Source organism: Salmo salar, chromosome 15 (genome assembly GCF_965601325.2).
Source record: "Salmo salar chromosome 15, fSalSal1, whole genome shotgun sequence".
Lineage (NCBI taxonomy): Eukaryota > Metazoa > Chordata > Actinopteri > Salmoniformes > Salmonidae > Salmo > Salmo salar.
This window is the reverse complement of record NC_138305.1, coordinates 111,787,501-111,803,412: the sequence shown is the minus strand read 5'-3', so window position 1 is coordinate 111,803,412 and position 15,912 is coordinate 111,787,501. Positions and strand designations below refer to the sequence as shown.

General features: G+C 48.3%; 1 protein-coding gene across 3 annotated transcripts in view; it reads right to left on the bottom strand.

The window, feature by feature from the left end:
* The window catches only part of fgd1 (FYVE, RhoGEF and PH domain containing 1), a 165,195-nt gene that overhangs the window by 4,196 nt on the left and 145,087 nt on the right, over positions 1 to 15,912 (bottom strand). For 2 of the 3 annotated variants that reach the window (XM_082962284.1, XM_082962285.1), the window contains exon 12: positions 15,476 to 15,912. This exon is cut by the window's right edge and continues 646 nt beyond it. In XM_082962284.1, the coding sequence (XP_082818410.1) occupies positions 15,607 to 15,912 (306 nt within the window). In that variant the 3' untranslated portion in view covers positions 15,476 to 15,606. Of the gene's footprint in view, positions 1 to 7,187; positions 7,347 to 9,059; positions 9,189 to 13,703; positions 13,806 to 15,475 lie in introns of those variants that run through there. The other variant, XM_082962286.1, reaches the window with a different exon arrangement.

Here is a 15,912-nt window from a genome sequence, read left to right as displayed (position 1 = left end):
TGTGGAGGCTATATACAGGGGGTACCGGTACAGAGTCAATGTGGAGACTATATACAGGGGAGTACCGGTATAGAGTCAATGTGGAGGCTATATACAGGGGAGTACCGGTACAGAGTCAATGTGGAGGCTATATACAGGGGGTACCGGTACAGAGTCAATGTGGAGGCTATATACAGGGAGTACCGGTACAGAGTCAATGTGGAGGCTATATACAGGGGGTACCGGTACAGAGTCAATGTGGAGGCTATATACAGGGGGTACCGGTACAGAGTCAATGTGGAGGCTATATACAGGGGGTACCGGTACAGAGTCAATGTGGAGGCTATATACAGGGGGTACCGGTACAGAGTCAATGTGGAGGCTATATACAGGGGGTACCGGTACAGAGTCAATGTGGAGGCTATATACAGGGGGTACCGGTACAGAGTCAATGTGGAGGCTATATACAGGGGGTACCAGTACAGAGTCAATGTGGAGGCTATATACAGGGGGTACCGGTACAGAGTCAATGTGGAGGCTATATACAGGGGGTACCGGTACAGAGTCAATGTGGAGGCTATATACAGGGGGTACCGGTACAGAGTCAATGTGGAGGCTATATACAGGGGGTACCAGTACAGAGTCAATGTGGAGGCTATATACAGGGGGTACCGGTACAGAGTCAATGTGGAGGCTATATACAGGGGGTACCGGTACAGAGTCAATGTGGAGGCTATATACAGGGGGTACCAGTACAGAGTCAATGTGGAGGCTATATACAGGGGGTACCAGTACAGAGTCAATGTGGAGCCTATATACAGGGGGTACCGGTACAGAGTCAATGTGGAGGCTATATACAGGGGGTACCGGTACAGAGTCAATGTGGAGACTATATACAGGGGAGTACCGGTACAGAGTCAATGTGGAGGCTATATACAGGGAGTACCGGTACAGAGTCAATGTGGAGGCTATATACAGGGGGTACCGGTACAGAGTCAATGTGGAGGCTATATACAGGGAGTACCGGTACAGAGTCAATGTGGAGGCTATATACAGGGGGTACCGGTACAGAGTCAATGTGGAGGCTATATACAGGGGGTACCGGTACAGAGTCAATGTGGAGGCTATATACAGGGGGTACCGGTACAGAGTCAATGTGGAGGCTATATACAGGGGGTACCGGTACAGAGTCAATGTGGAGGCTATATACAGGGGGTACCGGTACAGAGTCAATGTGGAGGCTATATACAGGGGGTACCGGTACAGAGTCAATGTGGAGGCTATATACAGGGGGTACCAGTACAGAGTCAATGTGGAGGCTATATACAGGGGGTACCGGTACAGAGTCAATGTGGAGGCTATATACAGGGGGTACCGGTACAGAGTCAATGTGGAGGCTATATACAGGGGGTACCGGTACAGAGTCAATGTGGAGGCTATATACAGGGGGTACCGGTACAGAGTCAATGTGGAGGCTATATACAGGGGGTACCGGTACAGAGTCAATGTGGAGGCTATATACAGGTGGTACCGGTACAGAGTCAATGTGGAGGCTATATACAGGGGGTACCGGTACAGAGTCAATGTGGAGGCTATATACAGGGGGTACCGGTACAGAGTCAATGTGGAGGCTATATACAGGGGGTACCGGTACAGAGTCAATGTGGAGGCTATATGCAGGGGGTACCGGTACAGAGTCAATGTGGAGACTATATACAGGGTGTACCGGTACAGAGTCAATGTGGAGGCTATATACAGGGGGTACTGGTACAGAGTCAATGTGGAGACTATATACAGGGTGTTATGGTACAGAGTCAATGTGGAGGCTATATACAGGGGGTACCGGTACAGAGTCAATGTGGAGGCTATATACAGGGGGTACCGGTACAGAGTCAATGTGGAGGCTATATACAGGGGGTACCGGTACACAGTCAATGTGGAGGCTATATACAGGGGGTACCGGTACAGAGTCAATGTGGAGGCTATATACAGGGGGTACCGGTACAGAGTCAATGTGGAGGCTATATACAGGGGGTACCGGTACAGAGTCAATGTGCAGGCTATATACAGGGGGTACCGGTACTGAGTCAATGTGGAGGCTATATACAGGGAGTACCGGTACAGAGTCAATGTGGAGGCTATATACAGGGGGTACCGGTACAGAGTCAATGTGGAGGCTATATACAGGGAGTACCGGTACAGAGTCAATGTGGAGGCTATATACAGGGGGTACCGGTACAGAGTCAATGTGGAGGCTATATACAGGGGGTACCGGTACAGAGTCAATGTGGAGGCTATATACAGGGGGTACCGGTACAGAGTCAATGTGGAGGCTATATACAGGGGGTACCGGTACAGAGTCAATGTGGAGGCTATATACAGGGGGTACCGGTACAGAGTCAATGTGGAGGCTATATACAGGGGGTACCGGTACAGAGTCAATGTGGAGGCTATATACAGGGGGTACCAGTACAGAGTCAATGTGGAGACTATATACAGGGTGTTATGGTACAGAGTCAATGTGGAGGCTATATACAGGGGGTACCGGTACAGAGTCAATGTGGAGGCTATATACAGGGGGTACCGGTACAGAGTCAATGTGGAGGCTATATACAGGGGGTACCGGTACACAGTCAATGTGGAGGCTATATACAGGGGGTACCGGTACAGAGTCAATGTGGAGGCTATATACAGGGGGTACCGGTACAGAGTCAATGTGGAGGCTATATACAGGGGGTACCGGTACAGAGTCAATGTGCAGGCTATATACAGGGGGTACCGGTACTGAGTCAATGTGGAGGCTATATACAGGGGGTACCGGTACAGAGTCAATGTGGAGGCTATATACAGGGGGTACCAGTACAGAGTCAATGTGGAGGCTATATACAGGGGGTACCGGTACAGAGTCAATGTGGAGGCTATATACAGGGGGTACCGGTACAGAGTCAATGTGGAGGCTATATACAGGGGGTACCGGTACAGAGTCAATGTGGAGGCTATATACAGGGGGTACCGGTACAGAGTCAATGTGGAGGCTATATACAGGGGGTACCGGTACAGAGTCAATGTGGAGGCTATATACAGGTGGTACCGGTACAGAGTCAATGTGGAGGCTATATACAGGGGGTACCGGTACAGAGTCAATGTGGAGGCTATATACAGGGGGTACCGGTACAGAGTCAATGTGGAGGCTATATACAGGGGGTACCGGTACAGAGTCAATGTGGAGGCTATATGCAGGGGGTACCGGTACAGAGTCAATGTGGAGACTATATACAGGGTGTACCGGTACAGAGTCAATGTGGAGGCTATATACAGGGGGTACTGGTACAGAGTCAATGTGGAGACTATATACAGGGTGTTATGGTACAGAGTCAATGTGGAGGCTATATACAGGGGGTACCGGTACAGAGTCAATGTGGAGGCTATATACAGGGGGTACCGGTACAGAGTCAATGTGGAGGCTATATACAGGGGGTACCGGTACACAGTCAATGTGGAGGCTATATACAGGGGGTACCGGTACAGAGTCAATGTGGAGGCTATATACAGGGGGTACCGGTACAGAGTCAATGTGGAGGCTATATACAGGGGGTACCGGTACAGAGTCAATGTGCAGGCTATATACAGGGGGTACCGGTACTGAGTCAATGTGGAGGCTATATACAGGGGGTACCGGTACTGAGTCAATGTGCGGGGGCACCAGTTAGTTGGACTAATTGAGGTAATATGTACATGTAGGTAGAGTTATTAAAGTGACTATACATAGCTAATGACACAGAGAGTAGCAGCGGTGTAAAAGAGGGGTGGGGGGGTGTCAATGTGAATAGTCTGGGTAGCCATTTGATTAGATGTTCAGGAGTCTTATGGCTTGGGGGGTAGAAGCTGTTTAGAAGCCTCTTGGACCTAGACTTGGCGCTCCGGTACCATTTGCCGTGTGGTAGCAGAGATAACAGTCTATGACTAGGGTGGCTGGAGTCTTTTTAGGGCCTTCCTCTGACACCGCCTGGTATAGAGGTCCTGGATGGCAGGAAGCTTGGCCCCAGTGATGTACTGGGCGGAGGCCAAGCAGTTGCCATACCAGACAGTGATGCAACCAGTCAGGATGCTCTCGATGGTGCAGCTGTAGAACCTTTTGAGGATCTGATGACCAATGCCAAATCTTTTTAGTCTCCTGAGGGGGAAAAGGTGTTGTCGTGCCTGCTTCCTGACTGTCGTGTTGTGCTTGGACCATGTTTGTTTGTTGGTGATGTGGACACCAAGGAACTTGAAGCTCTCAACCCGCTCCACTGCAGCCCCGTCGATGAGAATAAGTGTGTGCTCGGTCCTCTTTTTCCTGTAGTCCACAATCATCTCCTTTGTATTGATCACGTTGAGGGAGAGGTTGTTGTCCTGGCACCACACTGCCAGGTCTCTGACCTCCTCCCGATAGGCTGTCTCATCATTGTCTGTGATCAGACCTACTTAATGATGGTGTTGGAGTTGTGCCTGGCTGTGCAGTCATGAGTGAACAGGGAGTACAGGAGGGGACTGAGCACGCACCCCTGAGGGGCCCCTGTGTTGAGGATCAGCATGGCGGATGTGCTGTTACCTACCTTCACCACCTGGGGACGGCCAGTCAGGAAGTCCAGAATCCAGTTGCAGAGGGAGGTGTTTAGTCCCAGGGTCCTTAGCTTAGTGATGAGCTTTGAGGGCACTATGCTGTTGAATGCTGAGCTGCAGTAAATGAACAACATTCTCACTTAGGTGTTCCTTTTGTCCAGGTGGGAAAGGGCAGTGTGGAGTGCAATAGAGATTGCATCATCTGTGGATATGTTGGGGCGGTATGCGAATTGGAGTGGGTCTAGGGTTTCTGGGATGATGGTGTTGATGTGAGCCATGACCAGCCTTTCAAAGCACTTCATGACTACAGACGTGAGTGCTATGGGTCAGTTGTCATTTAGGCAGGTTACCTTCGTGTTCTTGGGCACAGGCACTATGGTGGTCTGCTTGAAACATGTTGGTATTACAGACTCGGACAGGGAGAGGTTGAAAATGTTAGTGAAGACACTTGCCAGTTGGTCAGCGCATGCCCGCAGTACACGTCCTGGTAATCCGTCTGGCCCTGCGGCCTTGTGAATGTTGACCTGTTTAAAGGTCTTACTCACATCGGCTGCAGAGAGCGTGATCACACAGTCTCCCGGAACAGCTGGTGCTCTCATGCATGTTTCAGTGTTATTTGTCTTGAAGCGAGCATAGAAGTAGTTTAGCTCATCTGGAAGGCTTGTGTCACTGGGCAGCTCTCGGCTGTGCTTCCCTTTGTAGTCTGTAATGGTTTGCAAGCCCTGCCACATCCGACGAGCATCAGAGCCGGTGTAGTATGATTCGATCTTTGTCCTGTATTGATGCTTTGCCTGCTTGATGGTTCGTCGGAGGGCATAGCGGGATTTCTTATAAGCTTCCGTGTTAGAGTCCCGCTCCTTGAAAGCGGCAGCTCTAACCTTTAGCTCAGTGCGGATGTTGCCTGTAATCCATGGCTTCTGGTTGGGGTATGTACGTATGGTCACTGTGGGGACGACGTCTTCGATGCACTTATTGACGAAGCCAATGTCTAATTTGGTGTACTCCTCAATGCCATCGGAGGAATCCCGGAACATATTCCAGTCTGTGTTAGCAAAACAGTCCTGTAGTTTAGCATCTGCTTCATCTGACCACTTTTCTATTGATCTAGTCACTGGTGCTTCCTGCTTAAATGTTTTGCTTGTAAGCAGGAATCAGAAGGATAGAATGATGGTCAGATTTGCCAAATGGAGGGCGAGGGAGAGTTTTGTATGCGTCTCTGTGTGTGGAGTAAAGGTGGTCCAGAGTTCTTTTCCCTCTGGTTACACATTTAACATGTTGATAGAAATCAGGTAAAACTGATTTAAGTTTCCCTGCATTAAAGTCCCCGGCTACTAGGAGCGTTGCCTCTGGGTGAGCGTTTTCTTGTTTGCTTATGGCGGAATACAGCTCATTCAATGCTATCTTAGTGCCAGCCTCTGACTGTGGTGTTATGTAAACAGCTACAAAGAATACAGATGAAAACTCTCTTGGTAGATAGTGTGGTCTACAGCTTATCATGAGATACTCTACCTCAGGCGAGCAAAACCTCGAGACTTCCTTAGATATCGTGCACCAGCTGTTATTTACAAAAATACATAGTCCGCCGCCCCTTGTCTTACCAGACGCTGCTGTTCTATCCTGCCAGTACAGCGTATAATCAGCCAGCTGTATGATGATAGTGTCGTCGTTCAGCCACGACTCCGTGAAGCATAAGATATTACAGTTTTGAATGTCCCGTTGGTAGTTTAATCTTGCGTGTAGGTCATCAATTTTATTCTCCAAAGATTGCACGTTTGCTAGCAGAATGGAAGGAAGTGGGGGTTTATTCGATCGCCTACGAATTCTCAGAAGGCAGCCCGCCCTCTGGCCCCTTTTTCTCAGCCTTCTCTTCATGCAAATGACGGGGATGTGGGCCTGTTCCCAAGAAAGCAGTAATATCGTTTGTCAGCTTGTCAGACTCATTAATAAAGGAAAAAAAGGATTCCGTCAGACCACGGTGAGTAATCGCAGTCCTGATGTCCAGAAGTTATTTTCGGTCATCAGATACGGTAGCGGCAATATTATGTACAAAAATAACAAAAAAAATAGGTTACAAACAACGCAAATAAACGAACGAAAAACACAATTGGTTGGGGGCACGTAAACGTCTGCCTTATTCTCCGGCGCCATTTAAGTATCTGATGTATAGACCTCAGGTCTTATCTATCTATTATCACCTGCTAGCTGATCCCATCGACTTACAGTCTTTGCACTAACGCTAGTTAGCATTGGGTCGCTATTTAGCATTGGTTCGCTAGTTATCATTGGTTCGCTAGTTAGTATTGGGTCGCTAGTTAGCATTAGGTCGCTATTTAGCATTAGGTCGCTAGTTAGCATTAGGTCGCTATTTAGCATTGGTTCGCTCGTTAGCATTGGGTCGCTAGTTAGCATTGGGTCGCTAGTTAGCATTGGGTCGCTAGTTAGCATTGGGTCGCTAGTTAGCATTGGGTCGCAAAACTCCATCTAACTTCCTTCATACTGGACAAAGATACATGAAAATGGTATCCACAAGTTCATCTGACTCTGGGGAAGTAGATCAAATCCAGAAGTATCCCTTTTTCTACGGCAGTCAGGATCCTGTTATGTACCTCTAGTATTGACCGTCGTCTGTTTATGCTGCAGGTCAGGCTGGCCGGGGATGGGGGAACTCCCACTAGGGCAGTGTAGCAGTCGATACACACCCTGTTAGCCCTGTTGTTGTCATAGAGCAGACGGGCCCTGAACTCTGAACACTTCCCACACACCACCTGGAATACACAGAGAGAGAGAGGAGGTACACCTCCATAATGCTGTTAACATGCATTACACCTGGGATACATAGAGAGCTCAGGTGTAGGAGACAAGAAGCAGTTCACTGACAACAGGCCATTGATGGAAAATTAGGTGCTTCCTTTACCAATATCAGAATAAATAGGAACAACTTACTCAATAAAAAAAAAACTTGATTTGACCATACTTTTTACTTTATTGAGTATTGAGCAAGAGCTAAACAGACAACCTAGGACTGGGGACACGGAAGGAGTAAACAGACAACCTAGGACTGGGGACATGGAAGGAGTAAACAGACAACCTAGGACTGGGGACATGGAAGGAGTAAACAGACAACCTAGGACTGGGGACATGGAAGGAATAAACAGACAACCTAGGACTGGGGACACGGAAGGAGTAAACAGACAACCTAGGACTGGGGACACGGAAGGAGTAAACAGACAACCTAGGACTGGGGACATGGAAGGAGTAAACAGACAACCTAGGACTGGGGACACGGAAGGAGTAAACAGACAACCTAGGACTGGGGACATGGAAGGAGTAAACAGACAACCTAGGACTGGGGACACGGAAGGAGTAAACAGACAACCTAGGACTGGGGACACGGAAGGAGTAAACAGACAACCTAGGACTGGGGACATGGAAGGAGTAAACAGACAACCTAGGACTGGGGACATGGAAGGAGTAAACAGACAACCTAGGACTGGGGACATGGAAGGAATAAACAGACAACCTAGGACTGGGGACATGGAAGGAGTAAACAGACAACCTAGGACTGGGGACACGGAAGGAGTAAACAGACAACCTAGGACTGGGGACATGGAAGGAGTAAACAGACAACCTAGGACTGGGGACATGGAAGGAATAAACAGACAACCTAGGACTGGGGACATGGAAGGAGTAAACAGACAACCTAGGACTGGGGACATGGAAGGAGTAAACAGACAACCTAGGACTGGGGACATGGAAGGAGTAAACAGACAACCTAGGACTGGGGACATGGAAGGAGTAAACAGACAACCTAGGACTGGGGACACGGAAGGAATAAACAGACAACCTAGGACTGGGGACATGGAAGGAATAAACAGACAACCTAGGACTGGGGACATGGAAGGAATAAACAGACAACCTAGGACTAGGGACATGGAAGGAATAAACAGACAACCTAGGACTGGGGACATGGAAGGAATAAACAGACAACCTAGGACTGGGGACATGGAAGGAATAAACAGACAACCTAGGACTGGGGACATGGAAGGAATAAACAGACAACCTAGGACTGGGGACATGGAAGGAATAAACAGACAACCTAGGACTGGGGACATGGAAGGAATAAACAGACAACCTAGGACTGGGGACATGGAAGGAATAAACAGACAACCTAGGACTGGGGACATGGAAGGAGTAAACAGACAACCTAGGACTGGGGACATGGAAGGAGTAAACAGACAACCTAGGACTGGGGACATGGAAGGAGTAAACAGACAACCTAGGACTGGGGACACGGAAGGGGGGGGGGGGGGGGTTAGTGGAGGAGACAACATTTCAACCAATGAGAGTCATAGTGATCAAAATTCATAGTGATCAGAGTTTTTTAATATTGAGTCGTGTCCACTTCTTCAGGAGTAGAGCGACTGACTGACATAATCAGGTCACTTGTACATAACATCCAGATTTGATTGGAAACGTACGTGTCCACAGGCTTTGCAGTGGTGACGTCTCTTGGTGATGGAGTTGAATGGCTCCTGGCACTTCATACACAGGGTCACCTCCTTCTCTCGGATCGGAGTGGGGGCACGCTTACCCAGCTCGGAACAATTCTGAGAGAGAACAGAAGAGAGGAAGAGAGACAGACAGAGAGAGAGGGAATGAGTGAGAGAAGGAGAGACGTGTGTGAGAGAGAGAGAGAGAGAGGGAGAGAGAGAGAGAGAGAGAGAGAGAGAGAGAGAGAGAGGGAATGAGTGAGAGGAGAGAAGTGTGTGAGAGAGAGAGACAGAGAGAGAGAGAGAGAGAGAGAGAGAGAGAGAGAGGGAATGAGAGAGAGAGAGAGAGAGAGGGAGAGAGAGAGAGAGAGAGGGAATGAGTGAGAGGAGAGAAGTGTGTGAGAGAGAGGCAGAGAGAGAGAGAGAGAGAGAGAGAGAGAGAGAGAGAGAGGGAATGAGAGAGAGAGAGAGAGAGAGAGAGAGAGAGAGAGTTGAATTGAAAGGCAGACATGTCTCAGTGTTTAGAGAACAATCTGGAACACTGCTTAACCCTTTCACATATTCTCAAGTTCCTAATGGTTAGGGGTTATCCTGGGGTTATACTGGGGTTATCCTGGGGTTAGGGGTTATACTGGGGTTATCCTGGGGTTAGGGGTTATACTGGGGTTATCCTGGGGTTAGGGGTTATCCTGGGGTTATACTGGGGTTATACTGGGGTTAGGGGTTATCCTGGGGTTAGGGGTTATCCTGGGGTTAGGGGTTATCCTGGGGTTATCCTGGGGTTAGGGGTTATCCTGGGGTTAGGGGTTATCCTGGGGTTAGGGGTTATACTGGGGTTATCCTGGGGTTAGGGGTTATCCTGGGGTTATACTGGGGTTAGGGGTTATCCTGGGGTTATACTGGGGTTATCCTGGGGTTATACTGGGGTTAGGGGTTATCCTGGGGTTATACTGGGGTTAGGGGTTATACTGGGGTTATCCTGGGGTTAGGGGTTATACTGGGGTTAGGGGTTATCCTGGGGTTAGGGGTTATACTGGGGTTATCCTGGGGTTAGGGGTTATCCTGGGGTTAGGGGTTATACTGGGGTTAGGGGTTATCCTGGGGTTAGGGGTTATCCTGGGGTTATACTGGGGTTAGGGGTTATCCTGGGGTTAGGGGTTATACTGGGGTTAGGGGTTATACTGGGGTTAGGGGTTATCCTGGGGTTAGGGGTTATCCTGGGGTTTGGGGTTAGGGGTTATCCTGGGGTTAGGGGTTATACTGGGGTTAGGGGTTATCCTGGGGTTAGGGGTTATCCTGGGGTTAGGGGTTATACTGGGGTTATCCTGGGGTTATACTGGGGTTAGGGGTTATACTGGGGTTATACTGGGGTTATACTGGGGTTAGGGGTTATACTGGGGTTAGGGGTTATACTGGGGTTAGGGGTTATCCTGGGGTTAGGGGTTATACTGGGGTTAGGGGTTATACTGGGGTTAGGGGTTATCCTGGGGTTAGGGGTTATCCTGGGGTTAGGGGTTATCCTGGGGTTAGGGGTTATACTGGGGTTATCCTGGGGTTATACTGGGGTTAGGGGTTATACTGGGGTTATACTGGGGTTATACTGGGGTTAGGGGTTATACTGGGGTTATCCTGGGGTTATACTGGGGTTAGGGGTTATACTGGGGTTAGGGGTTATCCTGGGGTTAGGGGTTATCCTGGGGTTATACTGGGGTTAGGGGTTATCCTGGGGTTAGGGGTTATCCTGGGGTTAGGGGTTATCCTGGGGTTAGGGGTTATCCTGGGGTTAGGGGTTACAGTGCCTTGCGAAAGTATTCGGCCCCCTTGAACTTTTCGACCTTTTGCCACAATTCAGGCTTCAAACATAAAGATATAAAACTATAATTTTTTGTGAAGAATCAACAACAAGTGGGACACAATTATGAAGTGGAACGAAATTTATTGGATATTTCAAACTTTTTTAACAAATAAAAAACAGAAAAATTGGCCGTGCAAAATTATTCAGCCCCTTTTTACTTTCAGTGCAGCAAACTCTCTCCAGACGTTCAGTGAGGATCTCTGAATGATCCAATGTTGACCTAAATGACTAATGATGATAAATAGAATCCACCTGTGTGTAATCAAGTCTCCGTATAAATGCACCTGCTCTGTGATAGTCTCAGAGGTCCGTTTAAAGCGCAGAGAGCATCATGAAGAACAAGGAACACACCAGGCAGGTCCGAGATACTGTTGTGGAGAAGTTTAAAGCCGGATTTGGATACAAAAAGATTTCCCAAGCTTTAAACATCCCAAGGAGCACTGTGCAAGCGATAATATTGAAATGTAAGGAGTATCAGACCACTGCAAATCTACGAAGACCCGGCCGTCCCTCTAAACTTTCAGCTCATACAAGGAGAAGACTGATCAGAGATGCAGCCAAGAGGCCCATGATCACTCTGGATGAACTGCAGAGATCTACAGCTGAGGTGGGAGACTCTGTCCATAGGACAACAATCAGTCGTATACTGCACAAATCTGGCCTTTATGGAAGAGTGGCAAGAAGAAAGCCATTTCTTAAAGATATCCATAAAAAGTGTCGTTTAAAGTTTGCCACTAGCCACCTGGGAGACACACCAAACATGTGGAAGAAGGTGCTCTGGTCAGATAAAACCAAAATCGAACTTTTTGGCAACAATGCAAAACGTTATGTTTGGCGTAAAAGCAACACAGCTCATCACCCTGAACACACCATCCCCACTGTCAAACATGGTGGTGGCAGCATCATGGTTTGGGCCTGCTTTTCTTCAGCAGGGGCAGGGAAGATGGTTAAAATTGATGGGAAGATGGATGGAGCCAAATACAGGACCATTCTGGAAGAAAAGCTGATGGAGTCTGCAAAAGACCTGAGACTGGGACGGAGATTTGTCTTCCAACAAGACAATGATCCAAAACATAAAGCAAAATCTACAATGGAATGGTTCACAAATAAACATATCCAGGTGTTAGAATGGCCAAGTCAAAGTCCAGACCTGAATCCAATCGAGAATCTGTGGAAAGAACTGAAAACTGCTGTTCACAAACGCTCTCCATCCAACCTCACTGAGCTCGAGCTGTTTTGCAAGGAGGAATGGGCAAAAATTTCAGTCTCTCGATATGCAAAACTGCTAGAGACATACCCCAAGTGACTTACAGCTGTAATCGCAGCAAAAGGTGGCGCCACAAAGTATTAACTTAAGGGGGCTGAATAATTTTGCACGCCCAATTTTTCCGTTTTTTATTTGTTCAAAAAGTTTGAAATATCCAATAAATTTCGTTCCACTTCATGATTGTGTCCCACTTGTTGTTGATTCTTCACAAAAAAATTACAGTTTTATATCTTTATGTTTGAAGCCTGAAATGTGGCAAAAGGTCGAAAAGTTCAAGGGGGCCGAATACTTTCGCAAGGCACTGTATACTGGGGTTAGGGGTTATACTGGGGTTATACTGGGGTTAGGGGTTATCCTGGGGTTAGGGGTTATACTGGGGTTATACTGGGGTTAGGGGTTATCCTGGGGTTATACTGGGGTTAGGGGTTATACTGGGGTTATACTGGGGTTATACTGGGGTTATACTGGGGTTATCCTGGGGTTAGGGGTTATCCTGGGGTTATACTGGGGTTATACTGGGGTTATACTGGGGTTAGGGGTTATACTGGGGTTAGGGGTTATACTGGGGTTAGGGGTTATACTGGGGTTAGGGGTTATCCTGGGGTTATCTGGGGTTATCCTGGGGTTATACTGGGGTTATACTGGGGTTAGGGGTTATACTGGGGTTATACTGGGGTTAGGGGTTATACTGGGGTTAGGGGTTATCCTGGGGTTAGGGGTTATCCTGGGGTTAGGGGTTATCCTGGGGTTAGGGGTTATCCTGGGGTTAGGGGTTATACTGGGGTTAGGGGTTATACTGGGGTTAGGGGTTATACTGGGGTTATCCTGGGGTTAGGGGTTATCCTGGGGTTAGGGGTTATCCTGGGGTTAGGGGTTATCCTGGGGTTATACTGGGGTTAGGGGTTATCCTGGGGTTAGGGGTTATCCTGGGGTTAGGGGTTATCCTGGGGTTATACTGGGGTTAGGGGTTATCCTGGGGTTATCCTGGGGTTAGGGGTTATCCTGGGGTTATCCTGGGGTTATACTGGGGTTATACTGGGGTTATACTGGGGTTAGGGGTTATACTGGGGTTAGGGGTTATACTGGGGTTAGGGGTTATACTGGGGTTAGGGGTTATACTGGGGTTATCCTGGGGTTATACTGGGGTTAGGGGTTATACTGGGGTTATCCTGGGGTTATACTGGGGTTATACTGGGGTTAGGGGTTATCCTGGGGTTAGGGGTTATCCTGGGGTTATACTGGGGTTATACTGGGGTTAGGGGTTATCCTGGGGTTATCCTGGGGTTAGGGGTTATCCTGGGGTTAGGGGTTATCCTGGGGTTATCCTGGGGTTAGGGGTTATCCTGGGGTTATCCTGGGGTTAGGGGTTATCCTGGGGTTAGGGGTTATCCTGGGGTTAGGGGTTATCCTGGGGTTATCCTGGGGTTAGGGGTTATCCTGGGGTTATCCTGGGGTTATACTGGGGTTATCCTGGGGTTATACTGGGGTTAGGGTTTGCGTTGTATCTTACAGGTGAGTTGGGAGGAGTGTAGTCCTCATCTCGGAGAGAGCAGTTGAGATGGTGGAACGTGGCTAGTGTCTGTTCATGTCTCTGAATGGTGGCCTGGATAGCCTGAGAGAGAGGAGGAACAGATAACACACACACACACACACACACACACACACACACACACACACACACACACACACACACACACACACACACACACACACACACACACACACACACACATCCCAGGACCAAACCACATAAACACTAACTAAATCTCCCTTCGCCACACCCGCTCTGTTCACACCCGATAAAAACAAGGTAAGGAAATGACAGGAGGCATTAATATGGATGAATACAGAGTTGTGAAGTTGAGAAGCTGAGATACTGGGAGCTGAGATAGTGGGAGCTGAGATAGTGGGAGCTGAGATAGTGGGAGCTGAAATAATGGGAGCTGAGATAGTGGGAGCTGAAATAGTGGGAGCTGAGATAATGGGAGATGAAACAATGGGAGCTGAGATAATGGGAGCTGAGATAGTGGGAGCTGAGATAGTGGGAGCTGAAATAGTGGGAGCTGAAATAGTGGGAGCTGAGATAATGGGAGCTGAGATAGTGGGAGCTGAGATAGTGGGAGCTGAAATAGTGGGAGCTGAAATAGTGGGAGCTGAAATAATGGGAGCTGAGATAGAGGGAGCTGAGATAGTGGGAGCTGAAATAATGGGAGCTGAGATAGTGGGAGCTGAAATAGTGGGAGCTGAAATAATGGGAGCTGAGATAGTGGGAGCTGAAATAGTGGGAGCTGAAATAGTGGGAGCTGAAATAATGGGAGCTGAGATAGTGGAAGCTGAGATAGTGGGAGCTGAGATAGTGGAAGCTGAGATAGTGGGAGCTGAAATAATGGGAGCTGAGATAGTGGGAGCTGAGATAGTGGGAGCTGAAATAGTGGGAGCTGAAATAATGGGAGCTGAAATAGTGGGAGCTGAAATAGTCTAAGCTGAGATAATGTGAGCTGAGATAGTGGGAGCTGAAATAGTGGGAGCTGATATAGTGGGAACTGAGATAATGGGAGCTGAGATAGAGGGAGTTGAAATAATGGGAGCTGAAATAGTGGGAGCTGAAATAGTGAGAGCTGAAATAGTGGAAGCTGAGATAGTCTAAGCTGAGATAGTGGGAGCTAAAATAGTGGGAGATGAGATAGTGGGAGCTAAAATAGTGGGAGCTGAGATAGTGGGAGCTGAAATAGTGGGAGCTGAGAAAGTCTAAGCTGAGATAGTGGGAGCTGAAATAGTGGGAGATGAGATAGTGGGAGCTAAAATAGTGGGAGCTGAGATAGTGGGAGCTGAAATAATGGGAGCTGAGATAGTGGGAGCTGAAATAGTGGGAGCTGAAATAGTGGGAGCTGAAATAATGGGAGCTGAGATAGTGGGAGCTGAAATAATGGGAGCTGAGATAGTGGGAGCTGAAATAGTGGGAGTTGAGATAGTGGGAGCTGAAATAGTGGGAGATGAGATAGTGGGAGATGAAATAGTGGGAGCTGAAATAGTGGGAGCTGAAATAGTCTAAGCTGAGATAGTGGGAGCTGAAATAGTGGGAGATTGGATAGTGGGAGCTAAAATAGTGGGAGCTGAGATAGTGAGAGCTGAAATAGTGGGAGCTGAAATAATGGGAGCTGAGATAGTGGGAGCTGAAATAATGGGAGCTGAAATAATGGGAGCTGAGATAGTGGGAGCTGAAATAATGGGAGCTGAGATAGTGGCAGCTGAGATAGTGGGAGCTGAGATAGTGGGAGCTGAGATAGTGGGAACTGATATAATGGGAGCTGAAATAGTGGGAGTTGAAATAGTGGGAGATGAAATAGTGGGAGCTGAGATAGTGGGAGCTGAGATAGTGGGAGATGAAATAGTGGGAGCTGAGATAGTGGGAGCTAAGATATTGGGAGCTGAGATAGTGGGAGCTGAAATAGTGGGAGCTGAGATAATGGGAGCTGAGATAGTGGGAGTTGAAATAGTGGGAGCTGAAATAGTGGGAGCTGAGATAGTGGGAGCTGAGATAGTGGGAGCTGATATAATGGGAGCTGAGATAGTGGGAGCTGATATAATGGGAGCTGAAATAGTGGGAGCTGAAATAGTGGGAGCTGAGATAGTGGGAGATCAAATAGTGGGAGCTGAAATAGTGGGAGCTGAGATAGTGGGAGCTGAGATAGTGGGAGCTGAGATAATGGGAGCTGAGA